We start from the raw sequence: 27,578 nt of genomic DNA, 5'->3' as shown, positions 1-27,578 counted from the left end.
GTAGCCTGTACAGGTGTAAGCTGTAGGACATCATCCCCATACATACCTTAAAACAGTCTCCCTGCTTCTCCCCTGATTGTTTCCCCCTTCTAGCTAGGATTTTGCACCAATTACTCCCTTGCCTTGTTTTGGATTTTCGAGACAGGGTTTCTCCGTAGCTTTTGGTTCCTGTCCTGGAACTAGCTCTTGTAGACCAGGCTGGCCTCGAACTCACGGAGATTCACACCTGCCTCTGCCTCCTGAGTACTGGAATTAAAGGTGTGCGCCACCACTGCCAGACACTCCCTTGCCTTTTTTTTGGTTTTGTTTCTTGATATATTTACCACATATGAGTTTAATCCCTGAACAAAATATTCCTAGTTTCATCTGGTTTTATTTAGCCTTATATAAATGGGAACATACTGCCTTTCTTTTTCTGTAGCAAGCTTTTTTTAAAACAGTATTTTTTCTATAGATTCATATGTGTTGATATGCTTATTCATTTTTAAAAATTAAATTTAGCAATAACTGTTTGGGATTCAATGTAATAAAGATAGAAAGGCTTAAAGAGTTTTTTTTTTTTTTTAAGCGTTAGTGCCAAAGTAAGTTATTCTAGAGTTTTTAAATATAGGTCCAGGTCATTATAGGAATCATAATTACAGGGATTTTCCTATGTTTTATTATAAACCCCGGTAGACAATGTCCATTTCATAAGAAACGTAATATTTATGTTTTGTAAGAAATGTAGTATTTGTTTTTCTCATGGATTTGACACATTTTGTGTTTGTTTTTGTCTAATCTGTGATTACATGTTAAATGTTTGTGTTATTTCTTGATACTTGAGCAAGAATTTTCAGTTGCTTGAGACTGGCTCACAGCCATGATCCACTTTTCTCCAAAGGAGTGTCTGGGCTAGAAAGTTATTAAGACACTCTTTGTATTTTCTGCTCTTCCTTCAGAAGTTCTTCTCCAATGCCTTCAGGTCTTGTGGACACAGGTGGCTTAAGAGTTCTCTATGAGCCGGTGGTGGTGACGCACACCTTTAATCCCAGTACTCAGGGAAGCAGAGGCAGGCGGATCTCTGAGTTCGAGTTAGTTCCAGGACAGCCAAAGATACACAGAGAAACCTTGTCTGGGGGAAAAAAAACAAAACCCTGTCTGTATGTTCAACCTCAGACTGTCCTGCCTGTAGCCAGCCATTTTTGTTGTTCCCTCAGACTCCGTGTCTTGGAAGTGTACTTCATGCCGCATTTCAGAGTCGTAAGATTTGGACAACTCAGTATAGGTATTTATGACACTGATTTTCCCTGTCCTAGGTGTTTATTTCGTCTGGAGCTCTTTTCCTTTATTGCTACCCACATTCTGTCAAACTGTAGCAACAGTTTGAAATTTGTACCGTACCAAGAGTTTGACATTTGAGTGTTATTATTTATTATTTATTGATTTGTTCTACTTTCTTTTACCATCATCCCCCAGAAGATTTCTCTCATGTTATCCCTCCTTTATATTTCTGCTATTACTGCTCTAGTCTGGAACTTCATTGCCTTTTACCTCAACAGTTTCCTAACTAGTTATTCTAGTTTACCTTCCAGTTTATATGGCCTAAAACACTGCTTACTCTTTGACACCTATTGGCATGATAAATTGCTTTCTGATAGCCGTGTGCTCAGGTCTGGCCCAGAATCCCTAGTTGAGTAGTTCAAAGCCTCAATTCCATATGCCACAGTATGTGTTTTGTCTTTTCATATTTGACTTCCCATTTCACCTTTTCTTTGTCACACCCTGTCTTTCTAGCACCAATTTAAGAATACCTTTCTGAAATCTTCTCTTCCATGTTAGCTCCCATTTATCCCTTTCTTCTGCAAACCTTTACTCATTTGGGTATGATTCTCTATCATTGTTTATTCGGCTTCCTTTCCTTTGTAGGCACGTGTACACAGCACAAGAGTATGTATATCTTCTCCCTAAATATATTAGAAATCCCTTGATGAAAACTATGCTTGGAATAGCTTTCATTTCCACAAGTAGTGTCTTAGTTAAGTTTTCTATGCTGTGACACAACGCCATGAGCAAAAGCAACTTGGGGAGGAAAGGGTTCATTCCAGCTGACAGATCTCAGACCACCTATCCAGGGCTGACACCACACACCGTGTGGCCCTCACATGTCAATTATCATTCAAGAACATACACCATAGGCTTTGCCTATAGGCCAGTTTGGTGGGGGCATTTTCTCAAGTGAGGCTCCCTCTTCCAAAATGACTCTGGCTTGTGTTATTTGACATAAAACGAGCCAGTACAAGTAGCTAGTACAATACATGTTGTGTACATAGGCATTTAGTAAATGTTTGTGTAATGAATATTCAGGGTGGTGGAACAGTGAAAAAATATCTTTAAACAAAGGGATCACTGATAGGTAATATAGATGAAGAGAATATATTTCGGATTACATGTCTCTTCTACTTTCCGTGTGTGTGTGTGTGCACATGCGCACGCGTGCGTGCGTGCATATGTGTGTGTGTGTGTGTGTGTGTTTCACATCTGCTCCAGGATAAATAGCTGTGTGAAGAATGAAGAGCATGTCCTGGAGGAGTTGGAAACAGAAGGTGAGAGGCAGCTGAAGAGCCTCCTTCAACATCAACTTGATACCTCTGTCTCCATTCAAGAGTGAGTATCGATTTGTAAACAGGGCAGTTATAATAGACCATCACCTGTAGGTTATACATCAGTCTTAAAGCCTGGTGGGAGCCCTCCACTCTCACACAGCCTCTTTCTTAGGAAGACTTCTTTATACAGGTCAGATTTTACTTTTGTCCCTTTTTGTAGGAAGCTTCCTGTATCTTCCTCAGCCAGGACCAAGTACTTTTACTGTGTCCTAGTATAACATCCTGTATTTCCCCTAACATGGTATATATAATTCTATATGGTCATTTCCTATTTAGTTGCCTCTCTTATGCTGTTCTTTATATAGGTGGCTGTTCTTTTGCTATTTTTTTTTAATAGAGGATTTATTTTGTTTGTGGGTGGGGGATGTTGGGGGAGTTAACGTGAACCATGTGTGCCATTGCCTGCAGAGGCCAGAGGGTTTTCATTGCTCTAGAACTAGAATTGGAGGTGGTTGTGAGCTGCCATGTGGGTGCTGGGAACTGGCCCAGATCCTCTACAAGAGCAATAAGAGCTCTTAATTTTTTTCCTATCTCTCTAGCCCCATTATTTTTGTTTTCTTTTTACTGTTATCTCTCAGTAGAGAACACAGCACGCAGTGCATAGGGGGAACTCAGTAAACGTTAATTTAGTCATTTATTAGTCTTAGATATTTGGGGACTATTCATGGAACTCCATTCTGTTGCCATGGTGCTTCACCTTGGCAAAAGAATGTAAGAGAGACTTGCCTATGAGCTTCACTGGGCCTATAATAATAGGCGGCCTCATCATAATATGTAATGTGGTTACTGTGAATTGTAACCACAAGATGGTCTTATTCTCTTCTTCTGTGTTTTGCAGATGTGTCTCTAAGAAAGAGAGCTTTGCCCCGGGTACCATGTACAAGCCCTTTGGGAAGGAAGTAGCCGGGACAATGACTTTATCCCAGTTCCAGACACTACATGAAAAAGACCAGGAAACCGCTTCTCTCAGGGAACTAGGGCTCAATGAAACAGAAATACTGATCTGGAAAAGCCATGTTTCAGGTGAAAAGGTAAAAAAGCTGTTTTCTTAAGAGGATGTATTTATTTTCATTTATGTATGTGTGTGCCTGTGTTGATAAAATTCCTTCCCTACAGGAGCTTTAAAGCTAGGACAAGGGCTACTTCCAGGAGTGTGGGCACTCTTGCAATGAGCTGTGCCTGGGAAGTCTTACCCAGCACCAGTGAGGGCTTTCTTATAGCCACAAGCCTCTCTCTAGAGAACAATCTCATGCCCAACTCTGTGCCTCTATGCTGGGGTATGGAAACCACCAACCAGTCCTGTTGGGGTGATCATTTGCAAGTGGGCACAGCTGAACTCCCCAGCATGTGCTCGCTTTTTTGTGTTTGAGAACATTTATGTTCTTAGTTTTTATGAAACCATGTGTTAGTCTGAATCTTTTGTTTTTAAGGTAGAAACAACGGCTAAAGAGAAGTTGTTGGCTAACCTTTAACTAAAACTTACATAAACACTTCCAATTTCTGGGCCTTTCTCATCTTCTTAAGTGAGGGCTCAGTTTTACTTTTGTTCTTTATGATACAAAGCATCTAATTTTCCTGGTTTCAGAGGACAAAGCTGAGGGCCACCCCTGAAGCAATACAGAAACGGCTTCAAGATATTGAAGAAAGGATCTCAGAGCGCCAGCGCATCCTTTGCCTGCCACAGAGGTTTTCAAAGAGCAAACAACTGACCAGGCGAGAAATGGAAATTGAAAAGTCTTTATTTCAGGGAACTGATCGTCACTCCTTCCTTAAGGCTCTTTATTACCAAGGTATGGGATCCTCACTGCTTCTGAAGTGTTCTTTAGCTGAAAGAAAGATTTAACGTCAGGGCATTAGATATGGGGAATTAGTGAAAGACAAGATGTTACTACTCTTGAGAAATATAGAGTCCCATGAGCGACACAAGTATATATATATAGTTACTTGCATGACACCATTGAAAGTGTTATAAAGAGTTGAATCAAACGCCAAGGTGGCATAGAACACGAAGCATCCGAATCTAATTGGGGGAGTCAGCAGTTGACATTTGTACTATCTTAACAGAGCAACAGGCATTCTTTTGACTGTAAAGGGAAAAGGACATTACAGCTACTGGATGGATAGGAGTCATACTGTGAAAGGACCTGGTATATGTGGGGAACCGTGAGAAGTTCAGTGTGCCAGCAAAATAGGGTCTGGCAGGGAATAATGTCAGACACATGAAGGGGAGATAAAGTGCGATTGTGATGGCTCTTTAGACTAGACTGTAAAGTAATGCAAAATATATACATAAACAGTATGTATCTTAGCCAGAAAGAATTCGTGTAGCGGTTAAGTTTACTCGGCATGGTAGAAGGTTCACAGAAAGGGTTTAAGAAATGGTTCCTAGTCTTGTACTAATTGGCATGGAGATGCACACATGTACCCTTTAGCAGTAATGTTAGATATATTGACTCAGTGCCACAGAAGTTCAGAGTTGTATTGGTATGACTGAAGAAGGCCTCAGAAGAGGTAAGATTGAAATACTCTTAACCCTATCTAGTAGACAGGAGAGGGAGTAGCATTTCAGTTGCAGTGATTGGTGTGAACATTGTTAATTGGGGGCATTTTTTAAGAGATCAGCTTGAAAAGGTAGCTCAAAATTCTTGACTCTTATTTGCTTGATAATACAGAGACATGTGGAGTTAGTTTGTTCAGTTAGTGCATTTGAATATAGTAGGATAATAAAAGCTCTTTTTGGAAATGATAAATGTAGTGGCCGAGAAAGAATTAGCAAGAGGAAAGAAAGAACGGCATTAAAGTCACTGAGTTATCAGCGTCTGGACTGGGACGATGACAGTGGAACTGGAGAGGTGGATTTGTATGTGAGTGATATGACATGAAGAATTGATACTGAGAATGAAGTAGAGAGGAATATGGAGAGATAATGCAGATATTTCAGAGGTGTGTGACTTAACAGTACAAAAAATTAAGTCTGAAGACGGGTGATGTGTTTCATTTAAACAGACTGAATTTGTGAAGATGGTGGGATTAGTATATGCAGATATTGATGCAGAAATGAAGCAATGAAGCCTAGGAGAGAAATCCGAACTGTGTCTGTATGTTAAGGTCATGTGAGTGATTGAATGGTGTTAAAGATAAGCTATACAGTTGCCAGGGCAGTGGTAAGGGAGAAAGGAACAGATGAACAGCTTTCTGTGGAGAGATACCATGGCGTACTGAGTGTGAACATAGGCTCTGGAAGCAGACTGTCTGGGAAAAACCTGGCTCCCCCACTTACTGTGAAATGCTGATCACATTACCTTTCTATACTTTAGCTCTTTCTCTGTGATGTGGAGTTGTTAGGAAGTTTAAGTGAGGTAATACATGGAAATCAGAGCAGTACCTACTATTGGGGTGGGGGATGGGTGTGTGTCTCTGTTCTGTTTCCTATCTTTGAAACTCCTTGCTTTAAACCTTCACAGCATACCACAAAAAGACAAGTGCAGACAAGTACATGACCTCAATGAAGAGGAAGATAAAATTAGGCACAAAAGGCAAGTCGAGAGTTTTCTTACAGTGTTAGATTTAGGAATGTAAACTAGGGTTCCAGACTTCTAACTTGAGCACTTATTTAATTACATATTCACTATATATGTTTCCAGGAAATGAACTAGAGAGAGCATATTGTCCTGATATGAAATATTAAAGTGCAGTTAGAAGTTGTCAAGATTTTACATTTAGTTTTGTTTTTACTTCTCTAGCTTTACTGTACCAGACCTACATTGTCCTAGCTGAATTTTAGATCCCATTGCACAAATAATTCTGAATATCATTAATCAGTAAAACTGTTGATGATGGTGATGATTATATCATAACTAGCATTTTGAAATGAAATTACAGTAAAATTGCATGGGGCCTTTTTTGGTGTACAATTCTGTGGATTGTAAATCATGTAGATTTCATGTATCCACCACCACAATCAAGAGAGGGAGCAGCTCCATTACTCAGGCAAACTCTCATACTCTTCCCCCTTTAGACTCACTCCATCGCTCCCCCCAAGTTCCTGGCAATCACGTATCTTCATTACTTTTGCTTCGTCTTTTAGAGATTGTCATATTAATGGAATCATGCAGTGTGTAGTCTTGTGAGACTGGCTTCTTTCACACAGCATAATGCTTTTGAGACTCATCTAAGTTGTTGTTTATATCAATAACTCATTCATTTTTGTGGAGTCCCATTTCATTGTATGGATATTCCATATCCATTCACATATTGAAGTGGATTTGGGTTTTTCCAGGTTATGGTCTTTATGAATGATATTGATATTAACATTCTTGTGCAGGTTTTTGTGTGAACATAAGTTTTTATTTCTCTAAGGTAAATATCTAGAAGTGGGATTACTGGGTCATATGGTAAGTGCACATTTAACTTTATATGAAACTGCCAAACCATTTTCCATTCCCACCAATGGTGTATGAAAGTTGACTTGCTCTACATCTTTGTCAGCATTTGGTATTGTCAGTATTTCTTGTGATTGTTCTGAGAGGTGTGAAGTGATGCCTCCCTGTTGTTTTAATGTGCCTTTTCTTAATGGCTAATGATGCCGAGCATCTCTCTGTGTGCTTTTTTGCCATCATTATATCCTATTTGCTAAAGTTTCTGTTCACATCTTTGCCATTTTGTCATTGGATTGCTTTTCCTTCCTAATGACTTTTGAGATTTCTTTATATCTGCTAACACAATCCTCCATCAGATGTATGCTTTACAAATACTTTTCACAGTCTGGAGCTTGTTGTTTCATTCTCTTAGCAGTATGTTTTTAATTGTGCTAAAATTTATATAACAAGGTTTATTATTTTAACCATTTTTAAGTATTTACTTCTGTGGTGTTAAAATTCATATTCTGTAACTATAACCTCTACCCATCTCTAGAGCTTTTTAAGTTATACACATTAAAAGCTACTTCCTCTACCTCCTACCTTCTGCTTTCTAGCAACCTCCATTTTTGTTTTTGTGGATTTGAGTACCCTGTGTACCACTTGTAAATAAAATCATGCAATATTTATCTTTTACACGATTGGGTTATTTTACTTAGCATAAATGTTTTGTTGCTGTTTCATATAGTAGCATGTGTCAGAATTGCATTCCTTTTTTAAGGCTGCATAATATTCCATTGTATGTACATACTGCTTTGTTTAATCAATTCATTCGTCAGTGGATACTTCAATTGTTTCCATAGTGTAGTTATTGTGAATAATGCTGGTGTGAACATTGGTGTACAAATGTTTGATATCTGCTTTTAGTTCTTGGAGTACATACACAGAAGTGGAATTGCTGGATCTTACAATAATTCTATGTTTAATTTTTTGATGAACCTCTCTACTGTTCTCTAAATAGATTGTCATTTTGCATTCCTACCAACAATGCATAAAAGTTCCAATTTTTCTAAATTCTCACGAACACATGTTATTTTTTGGGTTTTCTCTTTTTGGATAATTGCTACTTTAAAGGGCATGATGTATGCCATTATAGTTTTTATTTGCATTTCCCTAATAAGTGCTACTGTGTAGTTTTTCATTATACTGTTTGGCTTTGTGTCTTCTATAAAGACATATCCATTCAGGTATCTAGGTATTAATCACTTCTCAGATACATGACTTGTAAATATTTTCTCTTGTTCTGTGTCTGCTTTTTATTCTTCTTGTTATCCTTTAATGCACGGTGTTTTCTCATTTTTCTTTTTTTGTCCATGCCTCTTTTAGTATATCTAAGAAGTCATTGCCAAATCCAGTATTACAAAGCGTTTCCTATATGTTTCCTTCTGAGCTATTATCAATTTTTCACTCTTTAGGTCTTTGATCCATTTTGAGTTAATTTTTGCCTATGGCTTAAGATAAGGATCCTGTCACTTGTTGCTATTCAGTTCCCCAGGACTGTTCTTTTTGAAGATTGTTCTTTCTGCACTGAATGATCTTATTGCTTTCTTCAGAGATCATTTACCATATGGATTAGAATTTATTTCTGGGTTCTTGGTGGTATATGTGTCTGACTTTATGCCAGTAGCACGCTGTTGTTTTGTTTTGACACTTGATTTCTCTTTTGTAGCCCTGGCTGTCTAGAACTCATTCTGTAGCCAAGCTGGCCTCAAGTTCACAGAGATCTGCCTGTCTCTACTTCTAGAGTGCTGGGATTAAAGGTGTGCACCACCACACCTGGAATGTAGCATGGTCTTTTAATTTTTGTAGTAAGTTTTGAAATCAGGAAGTAATAATATGTAATACTTAAGGTATTTTTTCACATTTTCTTCATTATTTTGGTGGTCCCTTGAGATTCCATTTGTATTTTAGGGTAGAATGTTTTATTTCTACAAAATCACATCATTGACCCTTTGGTAGTGAATGAATTGAGTCTGTAGAGAGCTCTGGCTAGTGAGGTTTTCTTAACAGTATTAAGTCTTCTAAATGGTCATGAGTGCTTACCTGCTCTTTGTTTCTTTTTTATATTTTTGGTTTCAACTGCATCTTCTAGCTTTCATTATATAGGTCTCGCTCCTCAGAGAAAATGCTTTGAACTCTTGTTGAGTTTCTTAGTTGTGTGTGCAGATGGATCTGTATAAGAATTAAGAACTCTGCCTAGTATCTGTTGATGTAAAAGACCTTCTCTGGTATTTTCTTCTTGTGGTTTTATAGTTATACATTTTATACTTAGACCTGTAATCCATTTTGACTTGATATTTTTACCATGAGCTCTAGATTGAGATTGACTTTTCTTCCTATAAATGTTTGAGCACAAGTTATTCAAAGGAGTCTCCCCTTTCCCACTTATTTACTGTCACATTTTTTCAGAAATTATTTGCTCATATTTATGTGTTAACACTTAATAGTATAATAGTGGTGAAAGACTGAAATTTTGTCACCAAGAGAAAAAAAGTAAAGATATCCACTCACTACTTCTATTTTAAATGGAAAAAAGTAGAAAAATAATATCACTAAGACACAGGAAATTTATAAATATGCAAAAATATATCATTCTGCCAGATAATGACTGGATCAAAACTAAATCCCATTCCCTCTCAAATTCATGACTGTGTATGTATGTGTTTGTGTGTTTGTTTATATACAAAAGCCACTCAGTCCATTTAGTGTTACACAACATTTATATACAAACATACACACATACAAATTGATGTGTGTATGTTTGTGTGCATGTTTAGATACAAAACCTGTCCAGTCTGTTTAGTGTTGCAAATGTTAGCGTGTCAGCCTGTGATTGTATCGTGCAGGTCTTATTTAGGCAACCATATTATTGAGACTTTATGGGTATAGCTTCTTATGGCTTTTTGATTGAGGTTTTTGGTTTGCTTATTTTAATGTATTAGGTTATTGTGATAAGATAGGATATATATCTATTATTTTATTCATTTATGGAATTAATTTTGTCTAGTATGTCATTTTAATTAACTTTTGATTCACCCTCCATTGGTGTGTGTGTGTGTGTGTGTGTGCATGTGTGCACGCACGCGTGCTTTATTCCCTTCCTAATTATCTTTTTTTAATTTTTTTACATACTTTGCATCCCCAAAGCAGTTTCCTCTACCTCCACTCCTCCCAGCCCCTCTCACTTGCACATCCCCTCCCCGAAAAGAAAACCAGCAGGCCTCCCAGGGATAGCAACTGAACACATTATAACAAGTTACAATATGGCTCAGTGGTTAAGAGCACTGACTGCTGTGCCGGAAGTCCTGAGTTCAATTCCCAGCAACCACATGATGGCTCACACCCATCTATGAGATCTGGTGCCCAGAACACTATATACATAATAAATAGATTAAAAAAAAGACTAGGCATAACCTCTCATATCAAGGCCGGATGAGGTGACCCAGTAGGACCCAGTAGGAGGAAAAGGGCCCCCAAGAGTAGGCAGAGGAGTCAGAGATACCCTCACTCCCACTGTTAGTTGTCCCACAAGAACACTAAGCTAAACAAACACAGCATATATGCAGTGGACTTAGTTCGGACCCATACAGGGTCTGTCTTTCTCACTTCAGTGTCTGTGAGCCCCTATGAGCCTTGCTTAGTTGATTCTGTGGGTCTTGTTCTCGTGCTGTCCTTAAGCCCCCTGGTTCCTATTCTTAGTGGGGTTCCCCTGGCTTCGCCTAGTGCTTGGCTGTGGGTCTCTGCATCTGTTCCCATCAGTTGTTAACAGTGCTTCTCTGATGACAATAGGGGAATATCATTAGGAATTAAGGATTATAGCTAACATCTTTGATTAGTTTACATTAATGAAAACTTAATTTTTAAAATGGTTTTATTTGTATTCTTTACATCCCTACTACAATTTCCTCTCCTTCCTCTCCCCCAGTCTCTCCTCCTCCCCCACCTCTCTTCTGCTATCCACGCTGCTGTTTAGAAAAGGGCGGGTCTCCCATGGATAGTAACCAAATACAGCATATCAAGTTGCTAATTAGCTTCTTTGGTCTCTGAATGATAGGTACCTCCCCTTGTATTAAGGCTGGACAAGGTAACCCAGTATGAGGAATAGGGTCCTAAAAGCTGGTAAAAGAGTCAGAGACAGCTCCTGCTCCCACGGTTAGGAGTCCCACAGGAAGACCAAGCTACACAACTGTAACATATATATGTAGAGGGCCTAAGTCAGTCCCATGTAGGCTACCTGATTGTCAGTTTAGTCTCTGGAACCTTTAGGAACCCAATTTAGTTGATTCTGTGGATTTTCTTGTGGTATCCTTGACCCTTCTGGCTCCTACAATCTTTCCCTGCTCTCTTGCAGGATTCCCCTACTTCCACCTATTGTTTGACTGTGGGTCTCGACATCTGTTTCCATCATTTGCTGGATGAAGCCTCTTTGATGACAGTTGGGCTAGGCACCAATCTATGAGTATAGCAGAATATTGTTAGGCATTGTTATGGTGACATTTTTTTTCTCCAGTCGTGTTTGGTTCTTTCCTAGGTCTCCGGGCCATCCAGCCTCTGGGTCCTGATGCTCCAGGCAGTGTCAGGGGTGGGCTCTCTCTTGTGGCATGGGTCTCAGTCTGGACCAGTCATTGGTTGGCTACTCCCACAATTTCTGTGCCACCTATATTCCAGCACATCTTGTAGGCAGGACAAATTGTACGTGAAGGTTATGTAGCTGGGTTGGTGTCTCAGTCCCTTCACTCGAAGACTTTGTCTGGTCACAGGAGATGGCCAGTTCAGATTATGTATTCCCTATTGCTAGGAGTCTTAGCTGCGGTCACCCTAGTAGATTCCTGGAAGTTTCCGTTACAGTAGATTTCTACCTCACCTCGAAATGCCCCCCTTTCCAGTCATCTCTTCCAATATTCAATTCCTCATTCTCGCCACTTAATCACTCCTGTTCCCATCCCTACCCATATCCAGGTCACCCTCGAAATCTATTCTATTTCCCCTTCCCAGGGATATCCAAGCGTCCCCCCTTGGGCCCCTCTTGCTACTTAGCTTCTTTGGTCTCTGGATGATAGCATGATTATCCTTTACTTTATGGCTAATATATACTTAGAAGTGAGTTCATATCATGTTTGGCTTTCTGGGTCTGTGTTACATCACTCAGGATGATTTTTTTTCTAGTTCTATTCATTTGCCTGCAAATTTCCTGATGTCACTGTTTTTAACAGCTGAGTAATATTTCATAATGTAAATGTACCACATTTTCTTTATTCATTCTTCAGTTGAGGAACATCTAGGTTGTTTCCAGGTTCTGGCTATTATGAATAAAGCTGCTATGATGATAGTTGATATAACTATGATCATATGACTATGATCATAGTCCTTGTGGTATGATTGAGCATCCTTTGGATATATGCCAAAGCTGGGTCTTAAGGTAGATTGAGTCCCAACTTTCTGAAGAATCACCTAATTTCCATAGTGGCTGTCTAAGTTTGTACTCGCACCAGCAATGGAGGAGTGTTCCCCCTTGCTCCATATCCTCACCAGCATGAGCTATCATTTGTGTTTTTAATCTTAGCCATTTTACCAGGTATAAGATAGAATCTCAGAGTCATTTTGGTTTACATTTCCCTGATATTTCCCTGATGGCTAAGGATGTTAAAGATTTGTTTCTTAGCCATTTTAGTTTTCCTCTGTTGAGAATTCTCTGTACCCCATTTTTAATTGGATTATTTGGTTTTTTTGATGTCTAGTTTCTTAAGTTCTTTATATATTTTGGAAATTAGTCCTCTGTCAGATACTGGCTTGGTGAATATCTTTCCTATTCTGCAGGCTGCTATTTTGTCCTGTTGATGGTATCTTTTGCCTTACAGAAGATTTTCAGTTTCATGAGGTCCCATTTGCTAATTGTAATGTTGATCTTAGTGTCTGTGCTATTGGTGTCCTGGTCAGGAAGTTGTCTCCTGTGGCAATGTGTTCAAGGCTATTTCCCAGTTTCTCTTCTATCAGGTTCAGTGTTTCTGGATTTATGTTGAGGCCTTTGAGCCACTTGGACTTGTGTTTTGTGCAGGGTGATAGATATGGATCTATTTGCATTCTTCTCCATGCCAGCATCCAGTTAGACCAGCACCATTTGTTGAAGATGCGTTTTCTTCCACTGTATAATTTTGGCTTCTTTGTCAAAAATCAGGTCTTCATAGGTATGTGACTTTATGTCTGGGTCTTCGATTCGGTTCCATTCATCCATGTGTCTGTTTTATACCAATACCAAGCTGTTTTTTTTTATTATGATAGCTCTGTAGTAGAGCTTGACATCAGGCATGGTGAGGCCTCCAGAAGGCCCATTATTGTACAGGATTGTTTTAATTATCCTGGGTTTTTTGTTTTTCCCATATGAAGTTGAGTATTGTTCTTTCAAGGTCTATAAAGAATTGTTGGGATTTTAATGGGGATTGTGTTGAATCTGTAGATTGATTTTAGTAAAATGGCCATTTCTACTATGTTAATCCTACTGATCCATGAGCATGGGAGATCTTTTCATCTTCTAATATCTACTCCAATTTCTTTCTTCAAAAACTTGAAGTTCTTGTAATATAGGTCTTTCACTTTCTTGGTTAGTGTTGCACCAAAATATTTTAAGGTATTTCGGGCTATTGTGAAGGGTGTTGTTTCCCTGATTTCTTCCTCCACCTGTTTATTGTTTGTATATATGAGGGCTACTGATTTTTTTTTAGTTAATCTTGTATCCAGCCACTTTGTTGAAGGTGTTTATCAGCTGTAGGAGTTCCCTGGTAGAATATTGAAGGTTGTTTATGTATGCTACTATATCATCTGCAACTAGTGAAAGTTTGACTTCTCTAATGGCAACTTAATTTTAACCATATCTAAAATATGGTATGTTTCTGTTCTCTTTCTTGCACCACTATCATGCAGATCACATCTGTATAGATTTTCAAGTGTAGTAGCAGTTTTGTAATTACTGTTCTATGTCAGATAGGATGAAAAGAAAATAATTACATAGGAAAAGATACGTACCATGTTTTATGTTTACCTATGTAGTCCAATTTATGAGTGTTTTTTGTCTGTGTACATCTAGTTACTATGCACTATTCATTTATTTTGGTCTAATTTTTCTCTTTTAGGGCTGATCTTCTGGTAATGAATTCTTTATCTGAGAATTTCTTCCATTGTTAATTATAATTTTTATAAGAACATTGTATTAGCATATATTAATTGTACAAAATACTGAGTTTCATTGTGACATTTTCTTTTATGCATATAGCATACTTTGATTATAGTCTTTTCTTAGTTACTAGTTCTTCTATTTCCCTCTCTGAAGAACAGTTTTGGTGGGTGAAAACATTTGGTTCACAGCATTTTTCTTGCAGCACATTGAATATGCTATCTTATTGCCTCTGGCCTCTGTGGTGTCTGATAAGTCAGTTGTTAATTTTCCTTGGATCCCTTTCCATGATGAGTCTCTTTTCTTGAGTAACTGTTTTAAAGATTCATTCTTGGGCTGGAGAGATAGCTTAGTAATAAAATGCTTGCCATGTGAACTTGAGTTCAAGCCCCAGACAGAAGAAAGCTAAGCATTGTGGCATGTGTTTGCAGTTCCAGGGCTGGAGCAGTAATAGTAGGTGGAGTTCTGAGATGTACTGTGTAGGCAGCCTCGCCTTCTAGGAGAGCTTGAGGCCAGTGAGAGATCCTGTCTAAAAAGCTCCTGAGGAACAACAGTGTAGTTGTCCTGTGTCTTATACATGTATGCTCACTTATGTGTGTGTTCAACCTCCCCAACATGTGAGTACCCCCATGAATACATGCATGTACATATGCACAAGCGCAGACACAAAGACATTTACGTTTTGCATTCCCCTTTGGCATCCCCTTTTGGATGTATGTATCTAGGTGTATATTGAGTTTTTTTTCTACTTTGATCCTGTTGAGCTTCTTTGATGTGTAGGTTAATGTTTTTCATCAGTTTGGTGGTGTTATCAGAGTTGATTTCTTGAAATGTTTTTTCTGCCCCCCCCCTTCAACTTCTAAGACTCCTGTGATCTGTATGTGCTATCCGAGAGGGCTGATCATCTGCTTCATCCTCTGAGACTCCTGTGATCTGTATGTGCTATCCGAGAGGGCTGATCATCTGCTTCATCCTCTGAGACCCCTGTGATCTGTATGTGCTATCCGAGAGGGCTGATCATCTGCTTCATCCTCTGAGACCCCTGTGATCTGTATGTGCTATCTGAGAGGGCTGATCATCTGCTTCATCCTCTGAGACCCCTGTGATCTGTATGTGCTATCCGAGAGGGCTGATCATCTGCTTCATCCTCTGAGACTCCTGTGATCTGTATGTGCTATCCGAGAGGGCTGATCATCTGCTTCATTCTCTGAGGCTGTTAAGTTTTCCTTGTCCTTATTTGTTTTACTTCCCAGACTGGATTATTGTCCTCTGAGTAGATAGCGAGGTTATCTTCAAGTTTGTAGATTCTTTCTTGTGCTAACTCCAATCTGTTACTTTCTGCTAGTGAAGTATTCCCGTCAGTTACTTCACATGCAACTCCAGAATTCCTACGAGGGTCTTTATTTTCATATTGTCTGCTTACTTTTAGTTCGATTTTATCCGATGATCTGAGTTTTCCCTTCAGTTGTTTAAGGAACTTAGAATGACTGTTATAGATTTTTGTCTTGTTAACCTAACAAACATGCTTCTATTAATTTTCTCTTCCTGTGTATAAGCCATGCTTTCCCCCTTTCTTTATGATATGTTGTATTGTTGAAAATTGAAAATTTTAAATAGTATAATGTAATTTTTAAAATCAGTCCACCATCACCACTACCCCATGGATTTGTTGATGTCACTGTTTAGTAATTTTCCTTTGTATTTAATTCTAAAACATGTTTTCTCTCTGCTTTTTTAACAACAAAGTCGTTCTCTGATGATTGAAGATAATTTCTTTCTTTTTTTTTAGTTTTTCGAGACAGGTTTTCTCTGTAGCTTTGGGGCCTGTCCTGGAACTAGCTCTTGTAGACCAGACTGGCCTAGAACTCACAGAGTTCCGCTTGCCTCTGCCTCCCAAGTGCTGGGATTAAAGGTGTGCGCCACCACCGCCTGGCTGAAGATAATTTCTTTAAATGTCTTGAACCCAAATGGCTATCATCCTTTGCTTAAGGGTCCATGTGCGTGTAACTTGGAACACCCTTTCAATATTCAAACACTTGACAACTCTTCCTTAGACTTCACTTTCTACTCATGCAAAGCCTCCCTGGCTGTCCAGAGTGAGATATTGGAGTCCTCTCAGATCCCAGCTGTCCTGTCCACACAGCTTTGTATATATTCATGGCCTTCCATCTTGGGAATGTAGCTGAATTTTTCAAAGCCCGTTTTTCTTTTTAAGTTTCTAAATTTTTATTTATGTACTTTGAGAAATTCATACTTGAGTCAAGTATATTTTGATACCTGCCCTCGCTCCCTCCCCACCATCCTTCCTGTACTCCTCCCCCACATTTTCCCTCCTTGTCTCTGTGTCCTCTTATTTTTTTAATAACCCATTGATTCTAATTGCTGCAGCATAGGCAACCCACCAGGGGCTACATCCTTTAGAAAAGTGACTTCTCCCTCCCCTCACAGCCATTAACTGCCAATAGCTAGCTCCTCAGCTAGAGATGGAGGCTCATGTTCCCTGTCCCCTCCATAGTGGAATATTCACTGTCTTGATCCTCTACAGGTTCGCTTTGTTGACTTCTTGTTAGTCTCAACTGTTAATTCCATCTCAGGCAGATGTACTGTTATACAGTCCCCACCAATTAATCATGTCAAGTGCCCTAGGAATGGACTATTCTTATAGTATGGGATATCAGCCATATCAAAGACAGCCAGGTCCTCAGACTGTAGCTTTCCCTCCAGTACCAAGCACATGAAATAGTAGAGATTCTCTGAAGATTGAGTCTTTTGTAATGCTCTAGAACTGTTCTGCCCTCTAGGTTCAGCTACACTGCTGCTTTTCAGCTTCTATTATGTCAATACTGTTGATTTTTTTTTTAAGACTGTGAACCTGGAAAGAAAGAGTTGGGATTATGGAAACTTGAAGTGCTACAAATTTACTAATCTTACTTTTTCTTGAAACTCCTCCATGTTTTATTGCAAGCATTTAATTTACTTCCAAAATTGATTTTGTCATTTTTCCCCCCGTGTTCCTTTTGCTTTTAGGACACAGATTTTTAGAGGTTTTTACTCCAGCATTCCAGAATTGCTTTCTTGCCATCATTTTACCTCTAGCTTATTTATATTATTACATTTGGGAAAGAGTAAGCTTTTATAGTATAGAGTTGGGTCCTTTTTTTCTACTTTCTTGAGTTAGCATTTACTGCATACCATAAAACTCATTCCTTAAGTGCACAATTCAGTGATTTGTAGTAAATTTACAGAATTCATCAACCATAACAACAATCTAGTTTTAGGACATTTCCATCACCTCAAAGAGTGCTATTAGTCCTTGTTTATACTCCCACCCTGGGCAGTCACCAAGGAAATATCCATCCCTGTGGATGCACCTATTTGGGACATTTTATATAAATGATTCATATAATATATAGTGTGCTTGCTATCTTAGTATAATGTTTTCATTGTGTCTAGAACATTATGTCTAGAACTAGTATTTTTCCAGTGTTCCTGAGGGATTTTCTGTGTATGCTGAGAACATCTTCAACCCTTAGCCATGTACTTTGCGATCTGAAATGGAAATGCTTTCATTTCTTGGTTACACAAAGCCTCATGGTTAATCAAACGTGACACTATATGGCTTTTTCAGATCTTTTCCTCAGCATGTGCATACCTAAGTTTGCAGATAGTCATACATGTGTATGGATATATGTTAGACTTTCTTAGAGCCTTATATGGACTTTTCATTCTCTGGATTTTGCCTTCTTAAGATTTTTTTTACTAACTGGTATTTTCTCTAACTGTTACCCAGGTGTCTGTGAAATTCAGCAATTTCCTATGAACGAAATTTTCGTCATAAGTTCCTAGAAAAAAGTCTGTTAGTGTTTGCTTTGAGTTTGCTCAAATAGAGAGAGTCCCTTGAATTTCCTGAAGGCCAGCAAATGGGTCAAATGGTGACTGTTGTCTGGGAATAGGACTTCCAAGGGCTGCTGCCTCTACTCTCCACCCTCTACTGCTGGCCCTGTTGCTGGTTTGTTTTTTGTTCTTTTTCTTTTGATTTCAAACCACTGGCTTTCAAGGTTAACCACGGAAATAGGAGTTGGGATGGAAGTAGGGCAGATTAAAGCACTGCAAAACTCATTATTCTTGCAGAGATCCCGCTATTCTTCCTAAGAAATCTTCCCTGGGTTGTTACAAACCTTTGACTATTTTCTACAATTGTAAGAGTTGGTTTCTTGTTGCTTTTGTGGAAGAGGTGTTTCAAAGGTTCCTACTCTGCTGTTTTCCCTGACATTGCCTTAATGGCATAGTTCAAAGCTCTGAGGTTTGTGATTTTGATGACATGTAAGCTACTGCTTTTTAGGACTTCTGGTTTTGATCCTATGATGAAGATTGCTTTCTAACTCAATGTCCTATCGATTTTTTCCTGTGTTCTAAAAGACTACAGTTTCAGCTCACATTTAACTCTATAAACCATTTGGGTTACGTTTGGTATATGATAGATATTTATGTTCATCTGGTTCACATAGATTATAATGTATACAATGGCATTACATATGAAAACATTGCCATTTCACATTAAATTGTCTTGACATCATTGTAGAAAATCAGCTTATCACAAATATAATAATACAGCTTTTTTTTCTTTCTGTTTATTTCCTTGTTGTATTTGATAAGGGTCTCATGCAGTTCAGGCTGACCCTGAACTTACTATGTAGCTAAAGTGTAGTAATAGGAGCAGCGGGGCTGCGTCCCCAGCACCCCGGCTCCTGCCACCGGCTAGCTTTACCCAAAATAACAACACACAAACTGTATTCTTTTAAACACTTCCTGGCCCATTAACTCTAGCCCTTACAGGCTAATTCTCATATCCCGATCAACCCATCTCTAATAATCTGTGTAGCATCAGTCTTACCAGGAAAGATTCAGCATGTCTGACCTGGCAGCTTGCTTCATGGCGTCTGGCCCTGAGAGGAGCTGCATGATTTCTGACCTTACTTCCTCTTCCTCCCAGCATTTTGTTCTGTTTACTCCACCCACCTATGTTCTTACCTATCAGGGCCAAGGCAGTTTATTTAACCAGTGACCTTCCTCCATCACTACAGGATGATCTGGAGCTTCTGTTCTTCTTGTTTTTTCCAAGTATTGGGATTATAAACTGCTAAGTCAGACTTTCTTGCTACTGTCAACAATTTAATGAGTTCTTTAGTTTGGATTCTAGGCCTTTAACCAATTAACTGTCTGTTATTGTTCATATTCACAGTCTTCAAATGGACCATACATTCTCAACAAGTTTTGTAACTCTACTCTGTGGGTTAGACCAGGTAGGCTTTATAGCTGTACGTCATGGGATAGACAGAGTGAGGGGTGTTTATTTAATCTTACCTAGAAACTGAACTCCTAATAGCTGATAGCTTTTTGAAGGCTTTTTGGGCCAGTCATTTTGCTAATACTAAATACTTAGTTTGCAAACTGATGCATTTAATTCTGGTAACAGCTCTATAAGACATGATATTATTACATCTATTTTACAGAAAGCAAAATTGAGCTTCTAAAGAGAATAAGTGACTTTCCCCAAATCATAGTTATTAATTAACCATGCTGTCCCTTAAATATACCATCTTCAGAAAAATCAATGCTGCTTTGGCCATGGCACTTGTATATATTTCAAAAGACTATATCTTGAACTTTTTTTCCCCATGCAATATGGGAGATTGAACTTCTGCCTTCTTGTATACCAGGCAGGTGCTCTGCCACTGAGCAACCTCTTGAGAAAATTCTCTTTTGAATTATGAAATATCATTTAAAAATGAAATTTGTTGAAAACTAAGATGTATTATTTCTAGAAATATACTTCTGAAATTCACTGTAGCATATACTCTTTGACAATGCTCTTTTCTCTGTTTCCTTATTTTTTTCTTTCTTTTTTGAGACAGTCTTGCCATGTAATTCTGACAGGCCTGGTACTTGCTCTGTAGCCCAGGCTGGCCAGTCTACTGCTAAGATTCATCATGCACCATCATGCCCAACTGCAATCTTTTTCTTACCTTAACAGCTCTCAGAACTTTCTTAGACCTGTTATACCATATCTTTAATACTGTTGATATCTCTAGTTCTTTTGCTTTTTATTTATAATCTCTCATCTCTTGCTTGGTCTTCCTAGTATCATTTAGATTCAACCTCAGGGAACCCTTCTCTTTGCTTTCTTGTCTGTGTATCATGCCTCCTAAGAGAAGTCTCAGCTAATTGTCTTCCTTTAGCATGCCTTGCAAGCACTACTAGAGAAAAATCATGTAGCTTTTAGTTCGTTAGTATTTCGATAAGTTCCTCATCTCTGGTACTATGTTAATTGCTTTCCCCTCCCTCCACCCCCTCAGTATATCTCTTAGTCCATGGCCAGCTCTCTGTAGTGATGAGGCAAGAAGGCCTGCTTTTTGTCCCGCCTGGCTCCTGTACGGCTAGCTTTATACCCAAAATAACAACACACATTATATTCATTTAAACACTGCCTGGCCCATTAGCTCTAGCCTCTTACTGGCTAACTCTCATATCTTGATTAACCCATTTCTATTGTGTGTAGCACCACGAGGTGGTGGCTTACCTGGAAGATTTTAACCTATGTCCATCTTGAGCTGGAGCTTCATGGCGTCTGCCTGACTCTGCTTTCTTTCTCCCACCATTCTGTTCAGTCTATTCCACCTATCTAAATTCTGCCCTATCAAAAGGCCAAGGTAGTTTCTTTATTAACCAATGAAAGCAACAGTAGATAGAAGACCCTCCTTCATCATGGGAAATGAGACCAAGCAAGAGAATGGGAAATGATGTAGGAGGGTCTTCTATCTGTCTGTTGTTTCATTGGTTAATTAATAAACAAAATTAATTAATTGGTTAATTAATAAACAAAACTGCTTGGCCTGATAGGTCAGAAGATAGGTAGGCGGGGAAGACAGAGCAGAATTCTGGGAAGAAGGCAATGAGGCAGACGCCATGCCTCTTCTCTGAGATGGACGCCTGTTAGACTCATCCCGGTAAGCTACAGTCAAGTGGTGATACAGATTATTAGAAATGGGTTGAATCAATATATAAGAGCTAGACAATAAGAGGTTAAAACTAATGGGCCAGGCAGTGTTTAAATGAATACAGCTTCCGTGTTATTATTTCTGGGGCTAAGCTAGCCATGCAGGAGCCAGGCAGGACGAAAAGCAGACCTGCCCGCAGCTCCTTCTACAGCTCTCTATTTCATTCCTTATCAGGACTACTATAGATATTCATTCATTTTTCCTATTCTCTTTTATTGTTTTTAAAAGCTATCTTTTGGTTCAATTTGAAAGCAGCAAGAGCTTTCATCTGCTTTCTCCTTCTGCACTCTGTTAACTTGCTTTCTCATTCTCCTTTTCTTCCCACTTCACTCAGAAATAGGAGAGTCTTTAGTGCTTAATGCTAATCTTCGTACTCTAGTACTGGATTCTGTCCTTATCTCCTTTGAGAACTTTAACATGACAGTCATTGCATCATTTGCCAGTTTTCCCTGAGTCCATACTTCTGCTATCTAAAGAACATGAAAAATGGGGGAAATCTCCTTTAGCATTTTAGGCAGTTGAGCAAACAAAACACTTAGATTTTTGTTTCTCATTATATACCATAAGTAGCAGTTAAAAGGTAAAATATCAAAATCAAAGTTCCAAGAGAGCCAGGATTATATGCATCTGTTAATATTTTTGATATCTAAATAGGAATCGATTTCTGATCTTTATTTTCAATGAAAAATTTCAAACATGCACAAAAGAAAGACTCTCACAAATACTCAATATATCACAATCTATTGTACCATTAATATACCTTATCATCACCTATCTAATCAGTACTTCTGTACACATATCAATTTTACTTATAAATGCATTTTAAAAAAATTGTTGATATAGATGTTTACTTCCTAGTACATTATCATGCATATTGTTAGCTATAGGTAAATATTTATTTTGATTCTATCTTCATAAAATTTTCATGTTATTAAATATATAAAATTTAAGTGTTCATCTGCCCATTTCTAGACAATGTATGCTTCTGAATGATGATATACTAGTAAGAATATGAATCATCATTTTAGGCAATGGTTTGTATCATTTGCTAATTTTCATGATCTGTATATTCCCACTGGACAGTTGCAGGCTACCAATCTGTCAGCACTCAACCCTGAGTTGAAAATGGGTACAAACAATCATTAGCATATCAGGACACGTACATCACCTAAAACTTACAGGTTATCATCATTCCAGAAAGTCTTATCATACTTCTTTCCAGCAACTCCCATCCTGTTCTCCCAGGGGCAAATTACACTTTGATTATTTTTCCCAGTGTAGATTAGTTTGGCCTATTCTAGAACTTTTTACAGCTAAAATAATACAGTAACTATTCTTTGTAGAAGACTTACTTAATTCAACATAAAGTTTTGAAGTGTACTCATATTGTGTAGTATACCAGTCATTTGTGTTTCTCCAACATAATTTATAGAAAATTTTTCTATAATCGTGTTAGTTTTCTAAGGCTGCTAATAAACTCACATTAATATGGTTTGTGGAATAGAAATTATTTCCTTTACAGTTTTGGAGGCAAATCAAAGTATTGATGGGTCATTCTTTCTATAGGCTTTAAGAATATGTTTGTCCTTCCCTTTTCTAGCGTCTGCTACTTGATGTTCTGTGATGTATATAAGCATGTCATTCCAATCTTTACTTCTGTCATCAAAACGACATTTTTGTTGTCTGACTCTGTGTCTTCATGTTACCTTTTGAGTATAGTAACCATTAGATTTTGAACCTACCCTAATCCAGTATTGTCTTATAATAATTTAACAACTGGCATAAACATTATCAAACCTCAAAAGCCAGTTTGAGGTTCCAAGTAGAGATAAATTTTAGAGGTATTCTATTCAGCATAGTACATTCTGTCCTGTGGCTTCTCAAAGTCCAGATTCATCCCAGTACTTGCAGTCTACGTATAACCCATCCCAAATGCCATTTACATATAAACTCAAAAAGTCTTACATCTCATTATTTAAATAATCTAATTTTGGTGTGAATAAGGTTCAGGATATCGTCTATCCTGGAACAAAATTTCTTTCTTCCTACCCAAAGACTAATGTAATTGAAAAAGAAGTCATGCTATTCTAATATGTAATGGTAGGCAGACATACGATAGCCAACCACATTCTGAAGGAGCATGAAAGAATGAACAAAGGGATTACTAAGCAAATTAATAATGCAGCAGGGCAAGTTTTATTCCTTAGTCATGTTCTGAGCTCCTTCTCTGGCTTCTGCATATGGGTCTTTGCTCTTGGAATTACCCTTTCGTTATTTTGTCCCACATCTGTCTCCTAGGCTGCCACTGGTTCTGCTGGTCCAGAATTAGCAGAAGCCTTGTCAATCTTGAGGAAGAGAGTCATTCTGTTAGAGACAAGGCTCTCTGCAGATCCTTCTTAGATAAACCTGTCTCTGTCCCTGGCTTCTGCTGATTGAATCTATGACTCATTCTCCTAATATCTTCAGTAAAAGTTTGTCTGGCGACAGCCTTGGACCCTTTTCCAGAGCATACTGTCTGGATAGGCCCCGGATTTTCCAGATCATCAAATCTGGTGTCTTTCTCCTTAATTTCAGTTTATATCTTTAATGTTACGGTTTTATTACGAGCATCAAGAAGAAACAGTCCTTATCTTCCCCACTTTGAAAGTCTCCTCAGCTACGTTTTTTCCCAATAGCTTGACACCAATTCAGCCAGATTTCTGACAGTGCATGTGTGTGTGTGTACATACTCTCTAGTGTTACTTGAGCTTTCTCTACTGTTCACTTTTTTCTAAGCCTTTACCAGAACTACCTTTAAGATCTGTGTTTCTGCCAGTGCACTCCTGAAGGAAATTTGGGCTCATATTATGAAAAATGTCAAAATCCTTCTAGCTTTTACTTATTATTCAATCCCAAAGCATATTCCTCATTTTGGGGATTAAAGCATCATTCCATTTCCCACTCTAAAATATGTATTAGCTTCCTAGGGTTACCATAACTAAACAATAGAAATCCATTTTCTAGGGTTGTAGAAGTACAAAAGGAAGGTGTTGGCTCGGTTGCTTCCCTCTTAAGGATCTATGGCGAGTCCTTTGTATACCTGTCCCCTGACTCCTGGTGATAAACCTTTGCTCATAGCATTCCCATCACTGCCTTCTTAGGCCCTCCCATAATTTATTATGATTTCATATAGTTGATTAATGAAATCTTGATTAATTATATCTGCAAAGACCACATTCTCATCTGAAGTTAAATTTTTAGGCTTTGGAATATTCTTAAACCCTGTATGTTTATTACTGCCTCTTCCCCATCTCTCATTCATATTTGTACAAACTAATTTTCAGTGATAAGATTGATCATGCTAGAGTACGTCACACGTTTCTGATCAATAAGAAATAAATAAATAGTGTAATGGGAGAACCGGAAAGGCCCCTGTATTCCCTTCTGTTTAACTCCTGTGCAGACTTAGGATAATTTTCTTTATGCTTTTTACTACCTATATATCTATCCACCACTAGACAGTATTACTTTCCCCGTGTTTAAACACCCTGTGCTTCAACTAAATCATACATATACTGGATCTTCCTTTTCTGTTTAATATTGTATTTGTGAAATTCATCCACATTACAGTTTGGAGCTATAGTAAATTCTTTTTCACTGAAGTATAGTATTCCTTTATATAACATTGATTTTTTTTTTCTGTTTCACTATAACTGGAAATTTGGATTCTCATTTGGATGAAGCATCAGTATCAATCCTGCTATATGATGCTTCTTGTATGGGAGTCTTGGGATGTATGGACATGAGTTTCTCAGGGTTTATACCTTGGAATGGAATTGAGAAGTAAAGAGTTCACAAATCCTCTTAAGCCTGTATCAGAACTGTACCTCAGGGGCTGTGGTGGTGACACAAACCTTTAATCCCAGCACTCAGGAGGCAGAGGCAGGTGGATCTCTGTGAGTTTGAGGCCAGCCTAGTCTACAAGAGCTAGTTCCAGGACAGCTAGGGCTGTTACACAGAGAAACCCTGGCTCAAAACAAACGAGCAAACAAAACTGTACCTCAGCTCAACAGTTCCTTGGATTTGGCAGATTTTAGTGATCTCCAATTATCTAAGTGTAACTACAGAGAGGAGGAAGCTAGGGATGCTTGGGTATTATATGTATTGAATATTCTACTTTTAACTCTCTAGTCATAGGGTATACTTCCTATAAATGTGTACAAATTCTATCCTTGTGGCTATGCATTCATTTGTTGGTTATATGTGTTTAAAGTATCCATTCTAATTCCAGCTAATCATTTCACTGCCTTTATGATACCTCTTGATAAAATTCTTCATTTTATAGAGTAAAATATTTTCATATTTTCTATATGCTTAAGGCGTTCTGTATTTCAGTTAATCAGTTCTGTCTAGTGTGAATGTAGGAAGGTATTGTTCTTTGTTCTAAAAGTTTATTTTTTGTCCTTCATGCTTAAGTCCTTAATCACCATGGAACTGATTTATGTATACATTGTAAAATATAGTTCCAGGTTTTTTCTTCTCAAATTGGTAGTATCTAAACAACACCCAAAGTCTATATATCTCAATGAACTTCTCTACAGTAAGAATATGCATTCTGAAGCTGTGGAGATTCACATGGATTTTATACTTTAACTATCAAATATATGTTATACACTTATCCAGCACCAAAACAAAATTTCTTTAGTGAATGTTTGAGTCTTTTGTCCATTTTTAAATTTATGAGCTATTGGTATTTTTAACATTGTGTACTGAGATTTTTTTATGTGTTTTCTGAATACAGATCCTTTATAAGGCCTGATTCTGGTCTGTAGTTTATTTGTTCTTGTGTTCTTAATGGTGTCTTGAAGCACAAATATTTTATATTAATGAAGTTCAGTTTAGAAATTTATTATGTTATGATTTAAGTTTTTGATATCTTAACTAAGTAATCTTTCCTAGAATCAAAGTAAAAATATATAGTCTTTTGTATTTATCTAGAATATCCACTGTCTTGGTTCCTATATTTTTTGCATGGAAATTTGTGTTTTAAGGTCTGATCTAAATCCTTAATTTTATATGGAGATTTCCAGTTGATTAACACCGTGTCTTGCAAAGACTATTTTTCCATTGAATTTCCTTGTATAATTTTGTTCTTTTGATCCATATGTCTGTCTTTATGTTTCAGATCCCTATTGGATGGACCTTTATAGTGAGCTTGACAAGCATAGTGGCTTTTCCCGCTTGTTTCTTCTATCCTAGGTCTTTTGTATTCATGCAGATTTTGGCAACACCCTGTTGGGTTTTTTTACAAAAATTGCTGGAATTTAATGGAGATTGGATTGAGTCTGTCACTTAATTTAGAAAATTGCATCATTTTTTTTAGTATCAGTTTCTTCTAGTCCATGAATCCAGAATGTCTCTTCCTTTATTCAGATTGTCTACGATTCATCTCATCATTATTTTATATATTATAGCATACCAAACTTCTTATAATAAATTTGTTTCTAAGCATTTTATTCATTTTGACACTCTTGTGAATAGAATTGTTCTGTTTCATTTTCTGATTCTTGTTTGCAAAGTGTATAGAAATAAGTTGGGTTTTGTATTGATCTTATATTAGTCTAAAATGATCTAATTAAAGGTTTTATTGTTTTTTGTTAGTATAATGGTTTTATTATGGATAGCTTAGATTTTCTACATGGGAAAAAAGCATGTTTCCTATATATAAAGACAGTTTTACTTATTTTCTAATCTGGAAACTTACTGTTTACTTGTTTTTGCCTTGTATTCTCTAAAACCTTCAGTACATTGTTGAGTGGAAGTACATGAGCTAATGTCTTTGCTTTAATCCCAATCTTCTTTTAGTGTAATATTTTTATTAATTCTTTGAGAACATTATACACTGTTAAGCTGTAGTTTGATCATGTGTGCCCTCTACTCCTCATTGCTACCAGATCTATAAACTCACTCCTTATTCCCTATATTCTCATTTTTTAAAAATTGCCATTAGAGTCCAATTTGTGTTTCTCATATTCACATGGGGTGTAGAGTCTTTCTTTGGAGCATGGTCAGCTTACCAGGGGCCACACCCTTAAAGAAAACTGACAGTCCCTCCCATGGAAGCCATCAGCTGTCAATAGCTCCTCAGAGGTACAGGCCAAGTACCCTACTGTTCCTGCTCCGAGCTGGCAATGTTGGCTGACTTGATCCTGTGCAGGACTTATGCTAGCATAGCTGCTGTGAGTTCCTGAGTGCAACAGGTCTGCCATGTTCAGAGGCCAATCTGTATCATAAAGTAATTGTTTTTTTGGTT

General features: G+C 37.9%; 1 protein-coding gene across 6 annotated transcripts in view; it reads left to right on the top strand.

Moving 5' to 3' along the window:
• Rbm41 (RNA binding motif protein 41) overlaps positions 1-27,578 on the top strand; it is a 51,850-nt gene that overhangs the window by 873 nt on the left and 23,399 nt on the right. For 3 of the 6 annotated variants that reach the window (XR_012908906.1, XM_075956683.1, XM_075956681.1), the window contains exons 1-3: positions 1,177-2,643; positions 3,481-3,673; positions 4,228-4,432. Coding sequence is in view for 5 of the 6 variants with exons in the window: in XM_075956683.1 (XP_075812798.1) it covers positions 2,402-2,643; positions 3,481-3,673; positions 4,228-4,432 (640 nt within the window). In the remaining variant the exon portion in view is untranslated. Of the gene's footprint in view, positions 1-1,176; positions 2,644-3,480; positions 3,674-4,227; positions 4,433-6,106; positions 6,190-27,578 lie in introns of those variants that run through there. The other 3 variants (XM_075956684.1, XM_075956682.1, XM_075956685.1) reach the window with 2 other exon arrangements.

The sequence above is a fragment of the Microtus pennsylvanicus genome, chromosome X (genome assembly GCF_037038515.1).
Source record: "Microtus pennsylvanicus isolate mMicPen1 chromosome X, mMicPen1.hap1, whole genome shotgun sequence".
Classification (NCBI taxonomy): Eukaryota; Metazoa; Chordata; class Mammalia; order Rodentia; family Cricetidae; genus Microtus; species Microtus pennsylvanicus.
This window is presented reverse-complemented; position numbering and strand designations above follow the sequence as displayed.